Source organism: Megalops cyprinoides, chromosome 7 (assembly GCF_013368585.1).
Source record: "Megalops cyprinoides isolate fMegCyp1 chromosome 7, fMegCyp1.pri, whole genome shotgun sequence".
Lineage (NCBI taxonomy): Eukaryota > Metazoa > Chordata > Actinopteri > Elopiformes > Megalopidae > Megalops > Megalops cyprinoides.
In genome coordinates, this window is record NC_050589.1 from 10229232 (window position 1) to 10256585 (window position 27354).

Genomic DNA, 27354 nt, shown 5'->3' on the forward strand with positions numbered 1-27354 from the left:
CGACCCGAACTCCGCCGGCCGTTAGCCAGGCCACGCCACACTGCACCTCACCGGCACACAACGCCCTGGCACGGTCTGAACGGACCTGACACCTGGGCCGTTCACTGACTGCACACTGAAGCTTCGCTCTGAGATCCTTTCCCTCTGCGCACATCCTCCACAACCTCCACGGGCCTGCACTCTGTTCTCCTGAATGTCGCATGCTAAAGGGGAAGACAGGGATGTCACACACACCTGAAAAAGGCTGAAGCTAAACTCTTTCCACAGTGCATATGGCTATGGCAGCGTACTGCAGCTTCTGCAGAGGCGACGGGAAACACAGACACATGCCCCCCCACCCCCCCACCCCCCCTTCCCAGGACACGTGACGAGGACTTCCATACTGTTCACACAGAACACACGGCATCTACGACAACACCATCCAGAAGCACCAAGCACCTGCAGGTACTACAGACGAAACGGCCGAACAACATACAGTACACCTTGCCCGACCACACCTGGCTGCAAAAGGAACATTCCCACTGATAGTCAAGACACGGGTACATAATCAGAACAAAAACACTGCTTAAGTGGTGTTACATCAGTAACAGAGGGAATATATTTCACTTCAGATGAATTAAGACCAAATCTAATGTATTACTATCATATAATACAAGTATAGAGCAGACAACCTATTTAAAATATATGATAAGAAATGTTTCAGCACATTACAATATATTGTATTTTTTATATATTTATATATATATATTTTATACACACACAGACACAAACATATTGCATTCTCACACTGATTGGTAATTTTTGTCTTTTTCCTTTTTTTGAATTGAGATACGCCTAACTCTAACGCCCTGGTGGTACTGCTGATGATAGCGTCATTCTCAAAGTGTCGAAATATAGGAACTGGCTACATAACCCACACTACTCTCCTCCTCCTTATGTATTGCTCTCATATGAACATTTGACAGGAAAACAATTTTATTTTTGCAAAAATAAAAACAAGTTTAGAAGTGAAATGGAGGATTTCCATTGCCAGGAAAAATCCCTCAACTTCAAGCCCTTCTGAATATCTGATGCTATTTTGGGTAGACTTCTGGTTCTCTCTGCAAACTAGGAGACATCCAAGCTCAGCAAAGCTCACTAGGGGAGTTTCCATGGGAGGTTTTTGGTTGTAGCTACAGCCAACGCATGTTCACACTTACGAGGCCAAATGATCTCCAACATTTAACTGCACTGACATGCCGATTCTTCGCCCAATGTAATTCTACTACTGTGCCCACCGCAGTAAAACACTCAAACAATAACGGTGCACCCTGCAGAATTTCGCTTGCTGCTATTGGGCAGACAGCTGACTGCACAACACGGATGAGTGGAAAGGCGCTGCTTTGGCTACAGATTACGAAAGAGTTCACACATAAACTGCCATTATTCATTTTACAACAACTAACTTGGTAATTTCACCGCATCATCAATGACATACAATTACAACGTAAAAACCATCCAGACAACATGACCTTGTTCTTTGAATTTTAAAAGGGCACTTCACCATAATTTGCTCCTTATTTCTTGTCCCCAAACCCTGAGCCAAGTCAAAGTGTAAGCGGTCAACTTGGAGACAAGTTCTGTATAGCCCTCCGTCAGTAGAGAATTGGAGCTTTGGCTTATTTTCACATCTGACTGCAAAGCATGTACTTAGTAGTGTGCACTTTCTCAGCAGCACAGCTTTACTGTATTTTACATTTAATCACTCACTGAATGTGCAAACAGTCCATGCACAGTTTGTTATTAGATGAAACAGTCGTTTGAAGGTAAGCAATAACTGTGATTTTTAAATTTTTTGGTGGCGTGCCCCTTTAAAACAAATTACAGATAGCACAGTTTCCTCCTTTTCTCTCTCACTTCCTCGAATGCTTCTTAGACACGATTATACCAGCAAAATGGTGAGGTTAAAAAAAAAAAAAAAAAACAATGGAATGGTTCATTAGCATCTGAATGTAATGAAGTTCACATAGACTAATGCGGGTTTAGTGAAACAGAGATTACTGCAATGTGACCAAGCTGATGCCAGTGTTCTTATTCAGTCTGCACTGAGTTCATGGGGACAAGCACAGTTTCAGCATGAAACAAAGTGGGGGGGGAGTCCTGTTCCTACTATTCCCTACTATTAACACAGTGGGTCTCATACAACTGACATTTCACAAGCAAAAACTAACTTTAATGTTCATAGGAAACTGGCCGCAAAATTCTGATCGACTGAATGGAAACCATATTGGAAAAAATTTCTTCCATTCTAAGAGAATGGCAGCAGCCATCCCAAATGTCCCTGGGGAAATGGCACACTACGGCAAAGCAGTCTCAGTGGTCTGCACATGGCATGGGGATGGGACTGGTGAGGCCATTCGTAGCCAGTCTTTTTTGTTTGTCTCCAACTCAAATGCATGACAACTGTGAAACTCAGCTTTGGAAACGATCAAAAATGGATGAAGTCAAATGCATGCTAATAAGCGAGAGGCGCACCTATGAAGGTGAGACTTCATGGAAAACTAATTATAATATCAAATGACTATGATAAATAATACAAAGCGTATGGTTCTGATGCTGGGCACTGGTACAAATGCATTTTGTTGGGCGGATATGGGAATTTGCATATTAAAGAGGGAAAAAACAATTTCACACCACTGTCTACCGGTTCTGGAAACCTCTGCAGTCTAGATTTCACACATACACCCTCCAAAAAAAAAAAATCACTCTCATAGTGAACAAAGCCTTTTTAACTTATTGCTTAATAACTCTTAATCAAGTCCAATTTTTCTGTGGAAAAGATACTAGCACAGAGAAGAGGTACAAGGACATAGCCATGAGGCGGGTGGCAAGGAGGAGACCAAGGGGATCAGAGTTTGAGTCAGACACATCTTGTGAACAAGCATTCAGTCTGATACAACTTTATGCATACATTATATATGCATCACTAAATATCAATATCAGGCTTCTCTGGCAAATTTCTCTGAAGAAAAGCTGGAGGAAAAACAGCGACAGAGGCTGTCTGATTTGGAGATTTCATATCAGCCATTACGCAGGGAAAGCATACAGCATTCTGAGAGGAGCCACACAGGAGCCCTGGGGAACGGCAGACTGAGCTAGCAGCTCCTCTGAATCTCCGCCTGCTCCAACCCCTGACCACACCCCATCAAAGCTGACCTGGGCAGGAACGCCGAGCGCCACCGGCCTCACCCCTCCACAAACCGAGGTCAGTGTCATCAGGTGAACACACCCGGTGGGTGTGGTTTTCCCAAACCAGACTGTAAACTGCTGCAGTGTCCTCTGTCATGCAACGGGGGGGGGACTGGGAGTATGGCGTGTGTTTGACTACACGGCAAACCTCTTCCATTACTGGAGCCGATCGTAAACGAACGTTTGCAAACGGTGTGCTGAAAAAGCGTTAGGCCTGTCAGTTTCTTTTCCTGAACATGTTGATACAGGCTCTGGCAAACGACGTCCACCAATGACAGCGCAGATTACCTGCTCGCCAAAAAACAATACTATCCCTTTTGTAATCAATAGGCTACGATCCTTTAAATCAGATGTACATTCATGCATATAATTACATACAAAACAGGTCTGAGTATTAAAATGAAAATAAAATGTTGCTGGCTTTCTAAGCACTGATCTTCTTTTGTAGGTTTTCGTTTCTCTGAAACAAAACTGAAACACACAGACTGGAACACACAGGCTGCAGTCTGTCTTCCCTCCAGGATTAGAGTGCTTATTACCATCCCAATAACTGTACTGTATATACAGTAAAACAAAATAAAATACAACAGAGAAGCAGTTATAAACCTAGAACAGAGTCTCAAAAAAATCTAGTATTTCTGCCACATTTTCTTTCTTTTCTACTGTATAGCACAAAACCTCCTTAGATGAAACCCCCAAAGTCAACAAGAGCCACAACACTTTCTGCATTTCAGTCCGCAGCGCTTTCGTTTAATTGTCAGAAATCTCTGACGGCTGAAGCCTTTGACTGGAAGCTTTAACGGAAGCTGAGGAGAACTGGAGTCACGACTTTTTCTCAGTGCTGAAAGAATCTTGTTTTTCTTAACTGCGGAGAGCTGAGAGATCTGGCCCTGGCTGAGAGGAGGAATGAGCCTCCTGACAGCCGAGGGTAATGGGGTAAAATGAGCTGTTGATCTACAAGAGGAATGGACTACAGGGGAGAGGGGGAGGTCCCTGCTTTTTGTTTCAATCGTGATTTTGTTCGACTAACGGGGGCGTATTTACAGGGAGTGAAAATGCAGAGGGAGGTTGTGGCTCTTTACCCCCCCATCCCCCCCCCCCCCAGGGAATGGCCACGCCGCTGTGCTTCTCTCTGCCTCTGCGGCCACGTCACAAGTCCTCCTCCATGCTGAAGCTGCTCCGCCGGCTGCTGGTCTTGGACGCCCCAGGCGAGACGGAGGACAGGAGGGGGTCCCCGCCCCCGACGGGGGACAGGGCGCACCCCTCGTCCATGAGGATGTCTCCCAGACCCATGTCCGACATCAGGGCGGGGTTGAAGGCGGTGGAGGAGGGGTCGTCCAGCTCGGCGAAGCTCAGAGCGCCGAGGTCCAGGGGGCTGTTCATGGCCACGCCTCCTGGGGAGGCGGAGGTGGGCGGGGACAGGAAGGAGGAGGAGGCGGACTGTGGGGCGGCCCCGCCTCCCAGCCCTGCCCCTCCCAGACTGAGCAGGGTCTGGGAGAGGACCTCCCCCGAGCTAGGCTCCAGCTGCTGGCCGGCCTGCTGCTGCTGCTGCTGCTGCTGCTGCTGCTGGAGGAGGTCCAGCTCGGGGCCCAGGGTGGACGCGGCGGGCGTGGCGATGCCGTGGAGTCGAGCCTGCATCTCCAGCTCCTGCAGAGACAAAGCCAGTCAGCACTCCTCTCTGCCCCTACCCCCCCCGCTGAGCCGTGCTACACACCACCCTCCCACCGCCTCTGTTCCTGCCACTGTGCACAGGCCTCCCCTGCTGGGCCCACAGCTCTCACAGACTCAGTGTGGAGCAGCAACTGGCCAAAGCTATCCCAGCATGCCTCACCCTGCCTCTGGGTTTACACAGTGACCATGTCCTTATGGGACACACTCTAACATGTGTGTAACTGATAGCAAAGTCAGATGGATTTTTTGAGCATTCTCTACAATCTACCAACAATACCAATTTTCTGAGATGAGAAATGGAAGTAGTACTGTACTATAAGACACAGAACGGATACAACATTCAATTAGACATAAGGCCCTGTTCCCGGGAGGCCTGCCGGGACTCTGATCATAGTGCACTAATCTGAGTAACAGCTATTGTAATGCTTTACCCCGTTCTTACTAGATGGTGTGAACCTATCTATTCACAGCTCACTCATTCTACTCAAATTCTGAGTAGTTTTTACAGTACATCTCAGAGAATTCCACTGTCTGAGGGGAGTTCCTGTACGGGTTTCCATAGGGGCACTATTATGCAAGTAGATTTTAATGTGTGTTTATGCCCGGGGGCAAACATTTAGTGTTCGCCCAAACAAACATTTCATCAAATTAAACAAGCCTAGGTAGAAAAGGATGTGCGTTATCTCCATCCGTGCAGTCAATGCTACACGCAACAATGCCTAATAACATCACGCTTGTTTTGACAAATGAGATGAGACATTTGTAAAGAGGACACTGCCTGGGGCCAACCTATGACTCATTTGCACATCTGACAGCATCTCTCCTTCCAGTTCTGAGAAAGCAGGTGGAATGAGGCTCTACATAAGAGTAAAAAACCCTGATGCATGGAAACCTTACAGAAAATACACAGAAATCCCTCTCTTTCTCCAATTCAGCCCTGTATGATTGACAGATTTAGGATTATTCTACATGCAATATCATGAGGAGCCCGTGTAGGACTATTCCACGTGTGACATCATAAAGACCCTGTGTAGGACTATTCCACACGTGACATCATAAAGACCCAATGTAGGATGACTCAATGTGTGACATCATAAAGACACCATGTATGACTGTTCCATTGTGACATCACGAGGACCCTGCGTAGCATTATGACTCGTGAGGCGCTCACCTGGATGCGGAGCAGCAGACTCCGGTTGGCGTGCTCCAGCTTCTTCTGCCGAGTCTCCATCTCCTTGGCTCTCTGCTGCTCCTTCTGCAGCTTGCGGATGTAGTCCACAGACGCCTTCAGGATCGTGCCCTTATTCCAGCGCATCTCCCTGTCCCCACAGCACAGACGAAATAAAATAAACAGGTAAAGCGCAGGCACACAGGTAACACACAGAAGAGACAAAACACAGGTAAGAGGCACAAAACATGCTCAAGACACACAGGGCACAGGCAGACAGACTCGGAACCTTGCATCTCTCCAGGGCAGGAATGGATGATGTTGTCAAATTTCACGTATCTCTTCATATTTCACATTGCTTTTTTAAAGGTTTTATTGTTATTACTGCATATCAATGTGAATTATAAAATCGTTTTTCAGTCAATCCATAAGTAGTACTGTGGTCATTAGAAAAATGCAAGGCTCTGTAAGACACATGCTCAAAGGTCAACCAAGTGTTGTCTCCAGAGACTATCAAAAAAATGTTACATTTTTAATTAAAACAAGATAAATTATATACTGACGGGTCGCTGGATTTGGGAATGAGAGCCCCCAGCTCCTTGATACGATCGTTGATGTTAAACCTCCTCCTCCTCTCAACTGCACACAGAAGAAACACACGCGTGAGGTGGGGTTACACATGGCACTGCAGCTGCAACACTGGCTATCACAGAACAGAATACACCCCAGGAAGACATGAAGACATCAGACCATGGCGTGTTATAAACACACAGATGGCAGCGGAGCAGAACGCCACTCACTGAGGTTGTGGTTGTCCTTCTTCTGCCGCTCCTTCAAAAGCGCTTTGGCCTCTGCATCTAAAACACAGCATTTTAATATTTAATTACTGGGCTGAGTATTATTCAGCTGATGCGTATGATATGTACAGTGGTAATATACACATGAAAATCACATGAGGAAGAAAGGAATTGTTTGAAAGGTATCAGAAAAAGTTGCTGAATTTGTCGTGAATTGCAATTTGTTGCAATTACTTCATATTTATTTGCTAATTGAGTAATAACATACAAAACATATGATATGTTGAAAGTTGTTCAAAAAGGATAAATAAAAAAAACCCTCAGGTTTGTACGTTTAGATTTGCATTCCCTTCTTCCCATTTCATCTGGAAAAGGTGTTCCTCATTAAAGCCAGCAATCTGTGCTGAATCATAACCAAATCCTATAAACAGAACTGGACTCCTGAAAAGGGACAGCTCCAGGAAAACGGTCACTGAAACGGCACTTTGGAAATGGAGGAAAGGGTATGCAGATGGGAGTGCAGGAGGACTTTAAATGAAGTCAGGTGTCGTGAGACAAGGACAAGGAACAACATTAAGATTTAACAGCAGGGAGGAGAGAGGAGTGACAGACAGACAGACAGACAGGAGACCAGGACACAGGAAGAGGAACAGAGGAACTCTTCATACCAGTCATCTCTCTCTTAACATTGGGCAAGTCAGCAGGGCAGGAGTTGCTGACGGTGATGGTAGGAGCCGCCATCCCTGGACTGCTGTACACATCCAGGAGGTTCCCAGACACCGGCAGCTGCGAAAGCCAATCAGAACGCTCAGATCAGGCCACTCCCACCCCATCACCACCCAGTCACAGAACATGCACACTTATAGAACAGGAAAACATTTTTTGGGAAGACATAAGTCATTAACAGTTGGCGTTTGCTTGCGAAAATTCCATTTAAAGGCAGTGACGGCTTCTGACACTGGACCGTGTGTTTCGTTATTGTTGTAATAAAAGCAAGTCAGTTAGCATTAGTCAAAACTTCCTCAATTTTGCTAGCCACGGCGGAGGAAAAACCACAAACCTTGTCTGAGTGACAAACAGGGTTATCCTGAGCTCACAGAGCCGTGGCCGGCACAGCTGCTGCTCTATCTGCAGTTCTGCTCTACCTGTCCTACCTGCTCATTTCAGAGGAAGACTGAAACACTTTCTCTTAGCTGTACGTTTCCACAGGCACCATTAAGTGAAGCCACAGCCGCTTGCAATTTGGAAAATGGAGGCTGAACATTGTAATCAAAATGAGCGGGCAGGCAGCAACACCCACATAATCCAAAGGTACGAAGTTGAATGAAAATAATGTTCTTAAAGACTTTGTTGCAAAATTCAAATATTATCACCGAGCTGAGCCGCACTTCCAGTGCCAGGAAAGGATTATTCAGCTCAAAGAAGAACTAATGAGTCACTACGGCAAAAATAAGTTTTGCCTTTTCAGTGGAAATGCTGCTGATGTCCAAGTGACAAAAAAAACCAAACAAATTCCACAGAAAATAAAAAATACATGTATGCAAACAAACACTTCATAAAAATGTAGAATGTAGCTAGGAAGAAATTACCCCATTATAGTGTCTTACACGAGATGTGTTCCCTCCTAACTGATCCATTGTGTTCCCTGACTGAAACATGTTTCATGGTATCTCTTCACCTGCTGGTACTCTGTATCTGTAAAGCTCTGCTGCCGTAGCTCTGTGCGTACCCCCATAAAAATGTGTTTCCATCCTATTGCTGTCATGACAGAGTACACCACCATTAATCTACACAGGAGGACAGCGTTATGAAACGCAAGATTCGTTACAGACAAGACTGAGATTGAGCAAACCTGAGTCTTAACAAAGTGCATGTTATGGTTTCTGTCAGTATCGGAGAGAGAAAATACTGAACTGCTTCTACAACAGCACCTTTTCTAAAAACAAAATTGCTCTCCACATCATGTAATTTCACATAACAGACAACGGTGGCTTGGAACAAGTCCCAGGCACAACATCACAGGGCAAAGAGGACAGTGTGGAAGGGTTCCTGACTTAATGGGCCTAAAAGAGTCAGAAGCAGGGCAAAGTCTCCCGTTTTGCACACCTTTTCACAGCTATAAATCAAAGCCAATGAGACAGCGGTCAAAGCAGACGTGCTGACTCCGGCTCCTAAAAACCCACGCAGAATACCGCTGTACATCACATTTTAAAGGCTGACTACTGAAATGAGAAGTAGGTCCCAAATTCTCCTTCCCCTTTCCTCACAGTCTTCTGCATTGTCGCGCGGCTCCATGTGCGTTTTTTCTTATCTCCACATGCCACAGTTTTACAGCGAAAACACAAACCTATTTTAAGGCAAATACGCGAAACACGCTTTCATTTGGGTGACCCTGTAAGTCTCATTCATTTCAAAACACTAACATCCAGCACAGTAGGCCATGCACAGGCACCGTCACAAATGCCCTCGCTTCTCAAACTGACAGGCAACTACACCGTATGCATTCTGACCGCTTCACAAAACAAAAAATATATAATTTACCTCAGTGTTATTTCTTTTCTTTTCATGCTCCTGTAACAAAACCAAAATCCTCATCTTCTCAGCGCCGCGCGCACCTTCCTCTTTCCCTTGGTTTAAAGGCAGTTTAGAAATGGGGAAATGTCTTGTGAAAAAAAAAAACTTCCCGTTAAGCTATCTGCATTTTGCAAAGTGCGGCAGGCTGTGCGCCGTCTCCCTCTCCCGCCCCCCCCCCCCCCCTAACCCCACCCAGCCGGCGCGGGCCTGGCGTGTGTTAGCCATGTGTCAGAACTGTCTGTTTACTCCCACCGCGGGCCCAGATTCCAGTATCTCTGGCCACCGAACGGCCGCAGAAGAGAGCGCACCTCTGTGGCTTCCTGCCTGATAACCCCGCTGCCGCGCTTTCAGGCATTCCAACGGTCCCTGGCCTGAAACCACAAGGCCGCTCGCGCCTGCAGTACCACCCCGCTGCTGGCAATCAGCGCTTCCTTCAGGACTGCTTTTACTTGATTCCGCATGTCTCCTTTCAAACTTTTTTTTTTTAACCAATGAATGAGAATATTGTCAAAAAAAAAAAAAAAAAACCCAGCTCACCAAGAGGAGGCAGACAGCCCTTTCCCAGAGGAATCCCAAAAATAAATTCTGAATAATTTATTAAGAAGTGGTTAAGAGTTGCCAAAAAGCAGTAAAAATGCACATATTTAAATATGTGGAGTATGAGCAAGCAGTGGAACTCCTTCAACAGGTTGGGGTGGTTTAGAGGTGCAAGGGAAAAATAAAAACAGATCCAATATGCAACAAGAGGCGTGTCCTACACATTGAAATAATAGTGAAACTGAAATGCAGCCAATGGCTGTCATTTGCTGTGTCATGGCAGATCTGGTTCTGTTCAAGAATTTAAGATGCAGGGATGAAGCCGAAAAACAACTACGACAGAAATTCTGGGCACAGTTTTTTTTGTCTCTCACATTTTAGGTACCTATGCTATGAATCAATACCCAACAATTTTGGGAACCTGCGCTACAAATGTCTGTTTTCTCACCATGTCAATGTAATAACACAAATAAAATCAAAGTAAATAGTGGGCAAATGACAAAAGGGACAGTTGTTTTTGGAAGACTAAAACCAGGAAAAAATACTTCGAATGCCAATGACGTTCTACGCCAAAAACGGTGACATCACCACATAATACATAAGAATACTGCTACATACCGTGTTAGGCAGCTGTAGGCCAGAGTCGATCAATGTCATGATGTCATCGTTGAAACTAGACTCCAGGCTAATGATGTCATCGATGACGTCATCAATCTGAGGAGATAAACAACAACAGTAATATTCGAACAGGGACACAGGGGCAGCAGCTGGCTGACGGTACTGTGAACAGGCCAGGTTTTACAGTCATTTCCTCGCAAATCAAACAGGCGAATAATGACATTAATATACAGGATACTCCCAAACCACACTGATGTGATAAACAAAAACAAGTCTTCTCTGGGACCAGCAGTGCACATCAGATGACATCACAAGAGTTGCCTGTATAACTGCCTGATTAAAGAACAGGCCTTTGCCAGCAAAGGGAGTAAGTGAATTACCACTTCAGTAACTGGGGCTGCTTTCATCTTCAGGGCCTTACACCCCGTTATTCTTTTGATTATTAATGTTTTTGACCCCCAGTTAATTAAATCGAACCCCCAGATGTAGCCGGTGAGAAAGCTGCCGGAGCAGTATACTGGTCTGAAAGCACAGGCCCGCTGTGTGCTGCGGGTTCAGATGTCATTAAGCTGCTGGTGTGGTATTTGGCAGCACCATGTGGCACCAAACCAGGCAGTGCAACATAAGAGGGGAACCATCTTCACACAGAGCCCTGAAAGCATGGCCTAACATAACTCTAATAAGGGGGTATAACCTGCCGAGGCACTGCTAAGTGCTACAACACTTAAACGTGGAACAATGCTACTGAATCAGTTCATTCTGGTTTCTTTGAAAGGTTGTTTCTGGCTTGGGAGGTACTGAAAGGTACTTCCAGGTTAGCAGTTCTATTCAGTTGTTTTTTGTTATATTGTGAGATGTGGTGTGGTCCATGTCGATGTTAACCTCAGAATGTCAGGGGAGGGAAACACGAATGCTTTTATCACATTAACCTCTTGTTCACTCCCCTCTGGAGAGCCTGCGAATGCCACAATACATTCAACAGCACACTGTCGATAATAGTGAACAATAGATTTACTATATTTGGAAAGAAAAGATAATGCGAGTTATGATTTATTCTAATTATGTTTAACAAAATCTCGGCTCTCCGCTTTAAAGATTAATGGGATAATCCTTTGAAAATGAAATGAGGTACCATTTTTAGGCATCATCTGGAGGTTTAAATAAGGTAAAACCATCTCTGCTATTTAAAGAAAGGTTAAACCATCTTTGCTTTAAATGAGGTAAAACCATCTCTGTTTTAAATAAAACCGCCTCTGTGAATCTGTTCCGTGGAGTGCACAGGGAAGCCTGTCATAGCATTCACAGGTGAGAGACGGGTTCCGTACCTCCTCTTTGTTGCCCAAATTGAGCAGGGCCATAGGACTGCTCGGGGTGCTACTGGCGGCAGGGGTCAGCTCAGGGGCGGAGCCAGACTGAGGTGAGGGGGAAGCCCCTAGCGTCTGATTGGCCACCTTATTCCCGAGGGTGGTGGACAGGTACCGCTTCACCTGCTGCCTCTGGGCCTGCTGGATGTGGTACTTGGTGGGATTCTCAAGGTGGGTCTGCACCTGCCAGACACAAAGAGACAAAAATGGTATCCAACTTCACACAGATATTATTCATACAATTTAAACACTGCAGCTACACAACATTTCAGTCACAAACCAACAATCAGGCCCATTGCTGGGGTGTATGAATCCATAATAGCATTCAGACAGTGAAGAGGTGCACCATGGGAAGCTGGCACCACCTACGGGAGAGACAGGGTGCGGTCGTACCTTGAGCACCTCCACGGGCACCTGCGCGGGGGGCGGGCGGGCCGCGCTGGGCGGGGCGGAGACGGAGATGGCGGGGGAGGAGTCGGCGGCCCGGAGCTGGGCGGAGGAGGCCTGCTGCTGTGCCTCACGCCGCTCCTGGTCCCGCGCCTGCTCCCTCATCAGCTGCTGCCGCAGCAGCACGCGCGACGTCATGACTGCGCCGCCCGAGGGGGAGGGGGAGGGCTCGGCCGACGCGTCCGCAGGGCTGCGGGGGGGGGGAGAGAGAGGCACGCACGCTCGGTCACCAGGACACACGGATCACACTTTCCAAAGCACGACTGCCACTGTTTCTCAGTTAAATCAGCATGTTACAAATCCTTCCAGGAACCTCACAAGTAAGTATCATTTAACCAGAATTTAAATGCATCACTCTGCAGTATGTTTAAAGTTTTCTTGATATGGAATACTAGGACATACTTCTTATGATATAAATAAATCCAAAAAGAGATTCTTAACCCAAATAGACTTCGCGGTTGAATAAAGGCTAAATGAATAAAACTCTTAGTCATTGTGAAAAAGCCTTTCTCCAGGCTTACAATCTCCAGAAAAAATCATTTTCCCTTCCTTCTCCTCCATCTTCCAACAACTCCCTTGTAACAAATTCTTACCACACACTTCCACTGTCTCCCACAAGGGGCGCTGTTGTACGCATCAGCGAGTCATACGGGGAGATAAACAGTGTGTGGGAAGGACTGTGGGGGGAGTATTCTTAAGGTTCTAATTTTCTGTACTGGACAGGCAGAGGGTGGGCGGTTACAGTGCTATGTGGGGTAACACATGGTCTAGCATAAGACGCCTTGTCTGATTGGACTGAAGCGTTAAGGAGAACAGCAGCTGTGAGATTTTGCTGAGTCACTGGGAAGTCCCTGCGCACAGACAGGGGAGTCAAAACAGAAACCCGACACCACGACACCGGAGGCAGCTCTGAGCCTCTCATCTCCCCGGGAGCCTGCAGAATCCTCACTCGACAACATCGCGTGCTAGCACCTGCCGCTTCATAACGAAACTGGCACACTAGCAAACGCAGACGTTATACGGGATGGAGTGAAGGTGAAAAAGACCCAGGAAAACCAGAATAAAAAAAAAAAAAAAAAACACAAATGCATCCTGAAGGGTTCTGGGAAAAAAGGAGTCACTTGTGATGTTTTTCTGTTGTTGTGCTCTAAACGAAATGAGAATGTCCCCTAAGCTATTTACACACGACACTGATGGCCTTGGTGGTGTTTGGTTCAGTGAGTCGGGAGCATATCAGGGGTGGCCCCAGGGCTCTCAGTGATAATAAGCAGGTGACTCATTGTTTTGTATCAGCCCGGGCCTGTCTGCTTCTCTGTTTGTGCAGGCAGGTTAATAGGAAAGCTCACTGCTCCTTTCTCTAGTATGCTGCAGTGGGGGGGGGGGGGATTGGTGGAAGACATGCCGGGTCAGATCTTGTCCAACAGTCTGAACCTTGATGCCTTGCTCCAGGTGTAAAAGTCTCTGCTACCAAAGGTCTGCCACACCCAGCCCTGCTGAGAGGAGGGCCATGACACAAACGCACAGGAATGAATGGACTCCTGTTTTCTAGGGTTTGGTATTTTGCTGATAAATACATGGGCTGTGTCAAGGGTGTGCGTCTATGTAACGGGCCTAGACTGCGCTGTGTCTTGCTACTAAATGTTACCTGGGTCAGCAAGCGAGCGAGTTTCGAACCGGAGTTCTCACTGCTGTGCTGCCAACCCCTTACAGCCAGCGTCGTTACCAGTTAAGCTAAAGGCAATTCGCCCCTAGCCTGTCGGCAATGATGTTCGCTAACCAAGTTTCAGGGAGTGACGTAACCGCTGAGGCTGCTCGGCTACCTCACACAAGCTACTCACTTCAGCTCTGCCACATGTATATGTATGTGTGTGTGTGTGTGTGTGTGTGTGTGTGTGTGTGTGTGTGAGTGAAGACACTGACACATATACAGGGAGCCGCACACATGCATGCACGCACGCCCGCACACACACATTTGTGTAAGACACAGACTGAGCTGGGTGTAGAATTAAGCCCCATATTTAATTTGTACACCTACGTTATGGGAGAGATTTCATATCCGGTACAATTATGTTTGACATGCCTTTGCAGCACATCTTCAGCGAACTCCGGTTACGTAACCAGAGGGCAGATTTCATTCGAATGCCTTGGCTTGCAGCCTTCTTGCCTAGAATGCAATGCAGGTGTTATTTCAGAACTGCTGCATGTGAATTTGTGCTGCGGTGTAACATTCAAGTGTTAAACAGCTTCTGCAGAGCAAAAGTAAGACTGCTTTCATAGTAAATGTTTCTGCTTTGTAAATAACAGTCCTTTAGTGACAGCGAGCAGCACTTCGGCCATACCTTCCACTACATTACTGTCATTTAGAAGCCGCTCTTATCCAGAGCAACTTACATACTTACAGCTAGCTTACAATTTTATCCATTTGTACAGCTGGATATTTACTGAGGCCAGTGGGGGTTAAGTACCTCACCCACGGGTAGAGCAGCAGTGCCCCAGCAGGGAATTGAACCGGCAACCTTTCGGTTATAAGCCCTGCTCCTGACCACAATGCCACCCTGCTTGCCTTGGGGCGTCAGGCTGTACAGAGCAGGCCCGCTGCTGACAGAACGGAGAGCGGAGAGCAGCAGCTCAGCTCCTCCCTCAGTGGAAACGCGCTATGCCGGCCAGGTCACTCTCCCGCACTCTCCCACGCTCAGGGCACTCCATCACCGGCCTCTTCCTGAGCCGTCCACACCCTCTGCCCCTCGATTACAGGCGTCTTTTCTGGGAACGACCGAGAAAACAGCCTCTCACCCGTAATGTAAGACTACACCTTCCGCTGCTGGAGTTTTTAGCAAAACGGTTACACCCACCCCCACCCTCCCTACTGAACAATATGAGCCATTCACTTGGCAGATTCACTCTGTATGAATATAATCCGTGGAAGGAAATATTGCCTTTGAAGCTCGTCTGCCTGATTGTAGTGTAAACACATACAATGAAAACATTAAGTGGAATACACAAGTTGCGTAGGTAGTTTTAGCAATGTACACAAGGGAAATTAAGTATTAAGTAAGCCAAGTGGAAAAAAAAAACATTTATTATGCTTCTCAAGGACACGGACAACTCTACAGACGGTTCTTCAAAGCAATAAAAAGAGCATAAACCTAAACACACAGAACAGAGAGAATGACTTGGACCTTCATCTTCACGATTGACTGTGCTTTCAGACTTTGCTTTACTCCGAGTCCCTGTGAGGGTCTGAGCCCCTCTGTAAACTCAGTGATGTAAAGGGATGAAACGTACAGTCATCATCTGAGGTGACAGGAGTGAATTTCAAACATTCTGGCAGCTGCACTTTTTGTCCTCCTTCCACCAGAGATGAATGCACGTAAACAGGCACGCACACACCTCCTATGCTCACACGGAGACAGGTGTACACAGCTCGTTGGGTATCTGTGTCCCTCAATGAAAGTTACGTAACCCTCAGCGTCCCAAGACACTGGGTCAACGGCCCCTTTGCCTCAGAGGAACTCAAACTCACGGGTCTTAGGGTTCAGGGCTTAGAAGGGCTATGAGTAAGGCTTAAAGCCAAGGCCTTTACCTCGCTACTGCCTCTGAGCGGAGAGAGTAAAGAGGGGCCGAGTGTACTCACTAACTCACAAACTCAAGTTATTTCTGGTTGTGCACAGAATTGGGAAGCACAAAAGCCATTTTTTTAGCCAACAGCAAGCTAGCTAGCTAGTACTGCTATGAGAAGTTATGCACATGTGCTAAACTTACCAAAAGTAAAGAAGCAAAAACAGCAGGCCGCTGAAGGCTAATTCACAGATTTAAGGCTTACAGATTTTGTGCTTAAGTGCCTGGCAGACCCTGCTTAGCCCCGGTTCCCACAAGTTCCTGCGCCTATATTGGAAACGAGACTAATTGCTCCCCTGTGAGACGGACTTGGGGCTTTTGCACAGAGATATAATTGTACTTCTAGTCTGGACTTGCGCTGTGTAATTGCAAAAGATGCAGGCTGGATCCTCGCTCAGACCACGCTGACTGCACAGGTATTCTGAGACCTAAACGCTGTACTCCATCTTGATGTCTATCACTTCTGCCACTGGCGTTTAGAAGTAAGACTGTAGCACAGCTCAAGATGTACACAATATCTACAAACTCAGAGACATCCTGACACACTGACTGAAGTAAAATACTACGGTTATAAAAATTATACTGGGGGCTTTTCAATATATTAAAGAAATTGTTTTTGATTGTACAACACATACTATGTCCTACTGAGGAAGTCAAAAGGCCTCCTTCTTACTCTTACCAAACCGAAAGAGTGAGTTGACGGCCACACTAACTCACTTAACCACAAATGGAAACAAAATGTCACCATTAAGGACACATGTATTTGAAATACGGACGTATAAGACTCTGTATATTCCTACCCTCCTGGGTCTCTTCATTCCTTGCTCACTCTCATTTTAAGATCAGGCAGCAATAAATAACCATAAGAAACCGTGCCAGGAATTACATACACTTACCCACAGAAATTCAGCAGAAAAACAACATTCAAATTTTTATAAGAATTACAAAATCGCAGGTCACGTGTTACTCAAAAAGACAAACATATTTTGTTAATCTGATTTGATGTAAATCCTTCAGGATATGCATGAACTAGACAGATAAATGCCAATGTTGAATACTTTGGCCAGAGACAGAATAATTTCATAATGTCTTCTTTTTTTCTTTCTTTCTTTTTGTTTGAACATGTGTCAGTCAGACTGAGCCGCCACAGCAGCGCTCCGTCACAAACTCTTGATATCCTGGACTCCAACACACCAAACATGACATGGTTCTGCTATTCTGGGTTCCTGAGTCGTTAAACTGGAACAGTTTAAGAAGGGATACCCCCTCGTCCAAGTACCACTTCAATTTTACAGACTTTTTCAGAAAACAGTGGGCTGATAATTATAATTTGAACAACCACAACCGGATGTCTTGGCCCAAAAAAGAAAAACAACAACAAACATGTGGGTGTCATAGCAGAGTGTCTGTGGGTCTGAGCTCACCTGAGACTGATGGGCTGGCTCTTCAGCTGGTAGAAAGTATCCGAGTTCGAGGAGAGGATGTTCTCAATGTCGATGTCTGCAACTATCCCCGACTCAGGCAGGAGAGGCTCCACACTGCAGTGAAGGACAGGAGACACTGTAAGAACCGCTGAAGAATAACATCAAAACATTGGTGCGCACTCTCTCTGCCTGAAAGGAAAGCAGTCACAGAGTGACATTACCTCCACCGCGGGTAGGCGGAGGGGAGTGTTACGAGCGGAGTTCATGAGTGCTGACTCTCTGTCTGAGAACATCTCAGATGCTTTTGGCTGAAACTTTGTGAAACTTTGTGAAATGCGTTCCACTCAGAAGAAAAGGAAGAAAATATTCCGTTTGATCTTTTCCAATAATGGAGAAGGGAAAGAGCAAAAACCATGAAAACAGGCTATGATCTGCTGACACTTAGCGAGTAACGCTGCAAAGACAGAAGTTGGGTTTGGGGGGGGAGGGGGGCAACGATACTGAGGCTAACTACATGACGCCGAAACAACCACCAAAATTAAGTTCTGTACTGTTAGTCTGCTGGTCTTCACACTAAGGGAAGATATAACAGCATAGCTAACACTCAGCATAGCACTCCATACAAACGGCCATACCTACTGAGAGGTGCACGTCAAAGAACCTGTTCAGCTTGCCAGGGCACAACGACCCGCATCAAGTGAAGTTAATTTCATATCGGGCTATTTGCGTCACATGAAAGGGTTACTGAGCCCAGGCCTGGAAACACAGGGAAAATCCAGACCGTCTGGTGACGCGAAACTGGAGCAGGGGGAAAAGGACTGCAGCCAGGCACTGCGAGATGCGCGTCCGGGCAGCACAGCGACCAGCTCCTCTGTCCTTTCAAGGCTGCAGGAATGTCAGAAAGCGTTTCTCAGCAGACCTCACGCAAGCGGTGCTGCAACGGCCCTGCGCGACCGTCTTTCACTGCTGCGTCCGGAATTCAAACAACAGAGGCCTGCAGGACTGCAGACAGACCAGGCATTGCGCAAACGGCCCAATACCCAGCAGCCATGTCCCTCTGCCTCTCTTTACCAAAGGGCCTATCAGCCAAAGGAAGAATTAAGCAAGGCTGCCTGTTGATAAAAATCCATACCGCAAATACTGGAAAACGCATCATCACATAGGCAGACTCTGATTTTCCAAAAAAAAAAAAAGACATGCTTGTACCACCCTACTTTTCCCTCATTCACAAAGCATGTCCTTCACCATTAACAGCTTCTGTGATTCACAAGGGTCTTTTTGTCTGCAGTTCTGCTACAACTGAATGTCCTTTCTCCACACAGTTGTACAAGGAAAAAAACAGTCAGCAAAGCAATCAATAACATGGACTGAGGGGTGAGAAATTCACCTATTGATCCCATTGCATCTTTATGGGAAGCTACACAGTGCCTGAGCTCTCCTATTAATCATCTCAAAAAGGGCTGCTTCCCATTGATTCCTACATATTTTTCTCCTCTAGAGATAGGCATGTTAGCTATCTGGCAAAGGCTTAAACCCATTCACATAGAGAGAGGATTCAGGTCTGGCACAACACACAAAGCATAGCTACTTTAAAGCACACTGCTAACTGGCAGACACTCAAAAGCACTCCATTACTCAAAAACCCCGAAAATGTGACATATTAATGATACCACAACTCATGTCTGGTGTGCCAGGGCTGAGGTGGAAGAGAATAAATGGTATACTGAGTTATACTGAGTAGGAACAAAGAACAAGGTACAGATAAGGTTATACACCACACTGGGGCCTACATCAACTGTCTCTCTCAACACGGCTTCTGTGTGCCTTTTACACTCAAAATCCTCTACAGTAATGAGACACTGGACACTGTATGCACTGCAGTGAATATTATTCACCTACAATTGTTGAACTTGTTCCATCATGTTCCATCATTAATGCTTCTTAACATTGCAATTTCCTAACTCCCCTACACCTTCAGCAGCAGCCAGAGCTCCTTAGCTGGACTGTGGAGTGTGGGAAACTCCCGTGGGATTAGCAGTCTGGGGTAAAACCCTCCTCTGAAAGGACCTGGCAACTGTGCGGACCACAGCCAAAACGCCAGACAGGAATAAAGCCATGCATTCTAAATGACTCCATTCACTCACAGACGACAATACTAATAATAATACCAGTTCTTATTTATTATTTATATTACTATCATTCCCTGAAGCAACGCAAATGATACATACGAAAACGCACAATCAGCAATCAACATTCAACACGCCCAGGGGACATTCAATGTAATAACTATGGCCCTTTGTCCTTTAAAAAAGTTTTTTAAAAATTAAGCAGACGTGACACTTACGGCCATTATTTCACATCAGAAGTGGAAAAACAGCCCACACATCTGAAGCACACAGTGGGTATGTCAGCAGGAGACAGAGTCACCGCGCTGGACTCTGGACCTGAGGATCCTAAGTACAGACAGCAGTGACAGCCATTCTGACTAGGCCTCTATCGCTTTAGCAAAAACAGATCTGCTAAAACTGACAGCAAAAGTGACACAGTTTCCGTTTGGATAAGCCATATACAACGTATTAAAACCGTTACCGATATAATGTACACCATCTTAAAGAAAACACATTTAATGCCAATGACTTCTCAAACGCTGTATTCCAGAACACATGAAGAAGAGAACATCCTCTCAGATGGCAGCTAAAACTAGTACCAGAAGTATGCATTTGGGCTAACAGGAGTTATTATTATTATTACGTTAAAATTTCGGCTGCTTCACGACCAAAGTGTGGATTGCAAGACTCGGAATGTTGCTTCTCTTGGTCACGAACGGAAAAATAAAAGAAAAAACAAACACCATCCTGGCTGTTTATTATTAAACGACTGACGATTAACATGATATACACATAAACAACGATATGAATTGAGTAAACCATTTAAAGCAAACCTTAAAACATTAGGTGAAAGATGTGGTCTTAAATACCAACAGTGACTTGCCTGTTGACTTTGCTATCTAACCAACAGATAAGCTCGTTCTAAGTTTGTCGTTTCATCGTAGTGCCATACGAACCATCCTGTTCGGTATTTTCAGTAGGCCATGACATAAAATATGGTGATCGCTGATCAATTTAATTCGCCAAAAGACGTTTAAACACTCACAACGGAGGGGTCTCCGAGATCGAGATACACCCCTGCCCGGTCCCTCACTTCAACCTATCCGCAAAATGTAAACATTGCCCTGCCAACCTGCCAAACGCCGTTGTTCCACCGGCAGCGGATTCAAACATGAAAACAAGGGAAAAACACAGCAATCGCGTTTTACTCTGCAAGCAGATGTCCGTTTTACCGCCCTTATTTATTCATTTAACTTACCCCAAATCGGTCCGCCTGTCGGATAAAAGTGTCGGGTAGGCTTAACTTGACGAATATTCCGGCCACACGTCGAAATTCCACAACTGGCATACAACGGGGAACACTATTTCCCTTTCAAACCCTGTCCAGTACGCTAACTAGAGCAGACATTATTTCGATAAACAGTCATAACATGCATTCTTTGTCGAAATCATAATTTCCGTGTTTTGTAAGCTTCGGCAAGCAAGCCATGATTTGCCATTTTGAAAGAGGAAGCACTCCCGTTGCTACCCGGTTTTACACGGCAAATATTCGAACTAAATAGAAAATATCGTCAGGCTGCATCCCGATCCTACTAAAGCAGTTTCACCGTCGTCTCCGCGGTTTGTAAAGGTAACGTGAATTTCCTCTACGGTCGGAACTGGCTTTGAAAATTAGCCAAATGGTTTAAGTTGCGTACAACCCTCAAGACATCGACAGAGTTGCTAAAAATAGTGAGAGCTGGTAAACTATGACATTTACGCCTGTCACCACAGGAGGGCGCCGTTTCACAACATCGCCACACATTCATAGCTCTCGCCTTGTTTTCCCCCTCATAAAAGTAGGGAACTGTTTTGGAACACATAATTTAGCGAGCAAATACTGAAACGAACACCATCCACCATAACCGCTGCGCTTTAAGCAAGCAATGACTTCTAGCCCAATGCTACAATGTTGTGCCGGGGGAGGGGGGGGGGGGGGGGGTCACCATAACCTCCTCACACAGCTATGAAGGAGAGGACATTCATTGCAAGAGCAGGGCCTGAAGCTCTATGAATGAGTGAACAACACTAGGATGACCATACGTCCTCTTTTGCCCGGACATGTCCTCTTTTTGGGACGCATTTTTTAGGTCCCAAAAAAGAGGACATGTCCGGGAAAAAGAGGACGTATGGTCACCCTAAATAACACTACAGTGAGAGCACACAGATACTACTGGGTGAACGCTGACACTACAGTGCTGTGAGCCGGTTGAAGACTGACACCATAATGCAGAGAGTGACGTGGCTGCTGAGTGAGAGATGGATGCTGACCATGCCGTGAGAGAAGCCGCCGAGAAACAGCACGGCTAATGAGTTTTTCGCCCTGACTCATTGCGAGGAAGTGAAAACGCCGAGCCAGCTTGGAGAACAGCTACAATCATGGGATGGTGACAGGAGAGGGAGAGTGTCCTCGTTTTTTAATAATAATTTAGAACTGTAAGCCTTCAGGCTTGCATAAAAGCACCCACCATCTGTTTTATTAAAAAACGTGTCCCAAAGGAAAGCTTTTAAGAGTTCAGCATTTAACGGTTGGCAATGCTGAATAATGAACAGTGACCCTCAAATGTGTTCATGCCCCTGATAAAAAAAGCAGTGAACACAATTTAACAGAAGAAATGCGACTTACAATCAGTATTTTGGCATCAATAATGCAGAGTATACGTTTTAAATTTACCAACCCTGTAGAGCAAAATAAAGGCTTTAAAAGAGAAAAGAATCAACTGCGTTAACACTTTTATTGTGAACATCCTCTTTTTGACTTTTATGATACTTCCTGTGGTCTTATATGAGATCCAGGCACTTCCCTAAAGGGACCATAAACTGTTCCTCTGGCCAGAAAATCTCTGGCTTCTTTAGATTTTTACATTTTCTTTTGTGAACTGTTCTCTTTAATACAATCCACAAACAGTCTGTCAGACTGAGGTCTGGGCATTGCTATGGCTATTGCTATTTACATGCTATTTTGATTTCATCTTATCCATTTGCTTGGATGCACAAAGCAAGAAAATCCATTTTCATCCAAAATTCAGCCTCATAGCAGAGGGTATCAGGTTGTCAGCCAAAATGTCCTGGTCTAATGCATGAATCCACCTTTTCCTTCATTCTAAAGGCACCAAGACCAGACAATATATAACAAACCTAACCTGTTCAGCACCAAACATACTGCTTATGAAATGGGACGTTTCTCCTGGCACGGCATCCCAATGAGGCCCGACATTCCTGAAAATGACCAACTGGTACCCATGTTTCTCACAGCACGGTCTAGTAGGATGTCTGGCATCCCCCTCCAGGCAAAAATGGAACTCTCCTAGTGGCCTTGAATTTCTTAATAATGGTTTTTTAACAGTGGACGGTCGTGCTCTTTGTGAATTACTTTCTAGCAGTCACCTGACTAGTGGAGGTCAATGACCATTTGACCATTTGCCTGAAATTTTCCAACAGCTCTCTGACTACACCCATAACAATGAGTGCTCATAATGGCTCAATAACACCTGTGCTTAACCTCATTTTACACGTGGTAGTAATACAGGTGTTACTTCGATTAGTTCCAAATGCTTCAATTAAATTATAGACAATGGACATTTGATGTAGGACTATAAAAACAAAACATGAATCTAAATGAACAACATGAGATGTTTCATCTGTGCAATATATATTTGTTAATATAAAAAAAACTGATTGCTAACTTGCATTTATTCTGTGGAATCACATATGGTAAAGAAGTAAAGGAAAAGAAAAAAAGAGTTTAAAAAATCTAAGGAAAATGATTGTTCTTAAGTAAAACATGAGAGACAATGGAATGCCTACAGTGTGTGGAGTATTAAATGAATAGCCTACGGCATATAAGCTGGGTGAATGACGCTTTTGTGTAAATCTAGAAGGGTAAGGTGGAGGGGGGAGCAATGATTTAAGTGAGCTGAGGCTAGGCAAATAACACAGAACTCAGCAAGACTGCGTTCATCACAGCCAAGAAATCCACAGGATGTAGGCCTGAGAGGAACAAGAGCCGTGCAGCTGGATCTGCTGAGTCATATCCTCATAGACTCAAGGTCCACGGTCAGCGCGGTGAAAAATAATAAAGTCCTGCTTTCCATTATCTTATCTGCCTTAACAAGGCGACCAGGGTGAAAGGAGCTGTAAACGAAATGGCAGCCAATCCTCTCAACCCAAAAAAAAATTCCTGTCTTTTTGTCACGCTGTGCATTCCGTACTCCCTGCTTTCTTCTCCAAAATATTTTTATTGTATGTGTTCACAGTTAGGATCTTTTCAAACACTCAATGACACAACGCAAACCCAGACAACGACTTCAGCATTCACAAACCTCACCTTTCACAGGTATAACAGCACATGACAATGTATAAGTCTCAGAAGTGTGAATCAAAGCCTTTCTACACTTATCTCCCAATTTTATTACATCCGTCTACTTAGCAAATGCTCCTATCGGCTGGCAGCTTGCATAATTCATTATGGCAATAATGTATACATTTCATTCTATTTACCATTACTTTATATTTGCTTACATTAATAAAAACTTTATTGCATTTATACTTATTCAACCCAAGCTCACAAGCAACCTTCTGAGTCCAAAAGCATTACACTTTACTGACGTCCTGTGCTTTATCATTCTGTGCCGTCTAGCGTATGGGAATGTTAAGGTATTTGTTTATATAAACGTTACTGTGCAGGGAAGAGCCAAAATACTTTGGGTAAACCATGTGGATTATTCTCTTACCAAGCAACGTTCTTTTCTATCCCACTTCTGACCAGATGGTTCTGCTGATTTGATTTGCTAAGACACCTGTTGAACTCGACGGTAAACTGACTGCGCTAGCTGATCAGATTTGGGCTTCTGTAATTGTAGGGGAGAAATGGAATTTCGTGCATCACTGTAACGGTTCACTAGCGTTACAAAAGGCCGAGCCACGACCTTTGGATATGTTTATTTTCATAATAAAAAACGTAGCGTCAACCTGTTGAATAATCAAAGAAAGACCAGTTATATTGCTATTCGACGGGCTCCCATTTTCAAATGGTAATTACGAGCGACCCACCGACCTAGTTTTGGATGATTAAACACGTAGACTAGCTACCAATTAAGGAAACAGGGCAAACACGAGTCTTAAAGCGTTTCACCATAAAGAACATTGTTAAAATAATTTAATACAATCAAACGAGACAGGTGCAGCAGTGAGAACACAATCACTGGCCAGCTACTCTGCCGTTAAAATAAAATATTTTCTTACAAGACTGAACGATCGGGCCTGCTTGACGAGATCATTACGTTTTGTTTAAATGAGCCGGGGATGTACATGTTCTCTGTTTTAATTAATCTTTTGTTCCACCCCCCTGCTTTGCTCCATATGCGAAGTGGGGGAGGCCGGTCAGGGACTTTCTGTAATCCTCTCTAGTAAGGAGTTCATCGGAATGCACGATGACTCACCCGCTGAATTTGGTGCCAAACTTCGCTTTCATTCAATGCCACATCTCCCGTTTGTATAACCCTACTAGCTAGTCAGACTTAGCGAAACAAAAGACTCTCTGTTTAGCAAGAACAAAAAACTTACACCGAGGGCTTGGTAGAGGTACCAAGCCATCTAACTTGCAAAAAATAAAGGACGACAATCGAAATCCATCGAAACTGACAATGACGACAAACTATGGCGCATTAGCAATGCGTTATTTGGTGCCACTATAATTACGCACCTATCTAAGCAGAATGCATGAAACTGGCTAGCTTTTTAATAGCAGGTAACCGAAAACAGAAGCAGACTTAGCTATTGTAGCAAGTTTGTCCAGCTTACTATTTATCCAGCTAGTTAACGTAGCTAAGGTTACAGCTACAGTTAGCTCGGCCTAAATTCCATTCCGTAACGGTTTGGACGCATTACCGACTCGGGACAGGTAACTCAGAGATGTTTTTTTTCAGTTAGCTAGCCGACGGTAGCTAGCATGCTAATTAAACCGAATAACATTGAATTTATTCTGAAAAATGTCGTCGTAGCTGCCTAGCCAGTTAGCCACCGGGTCCCAAACAACGAAGACTGGCAATGAGAGACCACTCATGTATATATTAATCAAAATAATTAATTAAATAATTGTTCAATTTAAAGTTTACTGTTACATGGATGCGCCGTGTAAGGTTGATTGTTGTTTATTTAGCAATTTTAACGTTCATGAATATGTGTTTTGTTTTCATTGGTATGGCTGTATTTGATTATTTTCTGTATAGTTCGCCTTTTTGCTTTAGCAGCACAGCGATTGTCTGTCCTGTCGATAAAGCACCTTTGGACTGAATTAAATTGAAGTGAATTGCGTAGTGTGGTCGTATGTGCACAGATAGGTAGCTTAGCTAACTGCCACAAAGGCAATCCAGGAAACGGCACAGAGTTATTCATTATTATAATTTTGCATGCAAAGAGCACAGTAATTAAATGCACACAATAGCCCCAGGATCAAATCCCATAGCCGTGGTGGAAGGTGCTGTTCTGAACTACTCTGGCGTGTCTTAGAATGCCATAACTTCAAAGCCCTGCGCTAGAGCATCACGCATCTGTACCTGTAGAACACCTAACAGAACAGGTATTGCGGTGAAAATTCAGCTCATCAAATTTTGAGTTGGATGATGAAACCCACTCACCTTAGCAAGTTCACAGCGTCCGCGCCCGAGTCCAGGATGACGAACACGGTCTGCGGCTGCTCGTGCGGCGCAGGTTGTCCAGGTAACGCTACCTGGCTGACACCTGGGTACAGATCCGCCGCCGACAACAGCAGTATTCCCTTTTCGCCTTTCTCCTGCTCCGAGGCGACGGTAGACATTTCTCAGGCGGTTTCAAAGAAAATTTCGTTTCGCTCCTCTTTTCTTTACGCCGCCAAATTACTAAAGGAAAAATGTTTGGAAAATGGTTAGGTAACTTCTGAGCTGGCTACCGAGCTGACGTGTTTCAAAAAACGGAAAAAATATTAACAAACTAGCTGACGTTAGCCTGCTGGATAAAACTGACTTGCTATATGTATAGCGACCGTTAGTTAACGTTACTTTGCTGTTAAACCACTATTGCTAAGTAGCAAGCTAACTTACCCAGCACTTTGCTAGCGATCCGTTCAAATAAGCCAGCGGGCTGGCTAATATTATTTTAACGGGTAGCTGTCAAATAAGTAAACGTTAATATTAGCTAACGCACTTGCAAGTTGTCCAGCCGGCGATCTCCGTTACAACTAATTCACCTGTTAGCTTGCTAGCTACTGTAACAATGCTTGGTACATCTCTTTAGCTCTACCAGCAGACTGTCAGCTAAGTTAGCTAATGCTTGGCAATAAATAGCGGATAGCAAAGCTAACCGTCTCCGTCCAAAGTGTGACAGCTGGTATACAGGTCTTGTTTCCAGTGCAGCTCGTTAGCCCGTGATTTAGCTAGCTGTGGACATTGGTCTGCATTTCAGCCTTATGTCAGGGCTTAGAGCGGAGCGGTGAAATCACTTTCTATATAAAAAAACAGGGGAAATCCGCGGTGACGCAACCTACAAACGACTGATCGGGCGAGATATGATGAACAGGGGGGAGATCCAATAGATGCTTATTACATGCAGGCAGTCGTTTTTCTCAACCAATAGAATTGCGTGGGGGAGGGACGTGTGTTCTGGGATGTTGTTGATGTTTCCAAACATTTCATCAGCCAGAACCGTCAGGCTCTGAGGAAAGCGAAAAGGCTGAGGAACCTTACGATACATTTTAACCTTAGAGAATTGTATATGCATACGCTA

At 45.0% G+C, this 27354-nt stretch overlaps 1 protein-coding gene across 3 annotated transcripts; it reads right to left on the bottom strand.

The window, feature by feature from the left end:
* Window positions 1–784: 784 nt before the first annotated feature.
* On the bottom strand, window positions 785–27061 carry tfe3a (transcription factor binding to IGHM enhancer 3a). 3 transcript variants are annotated; one of them, XM_036533912.1, is made up of 11 exons: window positions 26933–27061; window positions 26232–26471; window positions 17447–17560; window positions 12351–12594; window positions 11919–12140; window positions 10594–10689; window positions 7533–7650; window positions 6868–6924; window positions 6631–6706; window positions 6071–6218; window positions 785–4875 (listed from the first exon to the last, which is right to left on the bottom strand). In XM_036533912.1, the coding sequence occupies exons 2-11, from the start codon at window positions 26408–26410 to the stop codon at window positions 4378–4380; spliced, it is 1752 nt and encodes a 583-aa protein (XP_036389805.1). In that variant the 5' UTR covers window positions 26411–26471; window positions 26933–27061; the 3' UTR covers window positions 785–4377. The 3 variants fall into 3 exon arrangements, with proteins under 3 accessions (XP_036389805.1, XP_036389806.1, XP_036389807.1); XM_036533913.1 differs by lacking the exon at window positions 26933–27061 and adding an exon at window positions 26673–26739; XM_036533914.1 differs by lacking the exons at window positions 26232–26471; window positions 26933–27061 and adding an exon at window positions 20813–21272.
* Window positions 27062–27354: the final 293 nt, after the last annotated feature.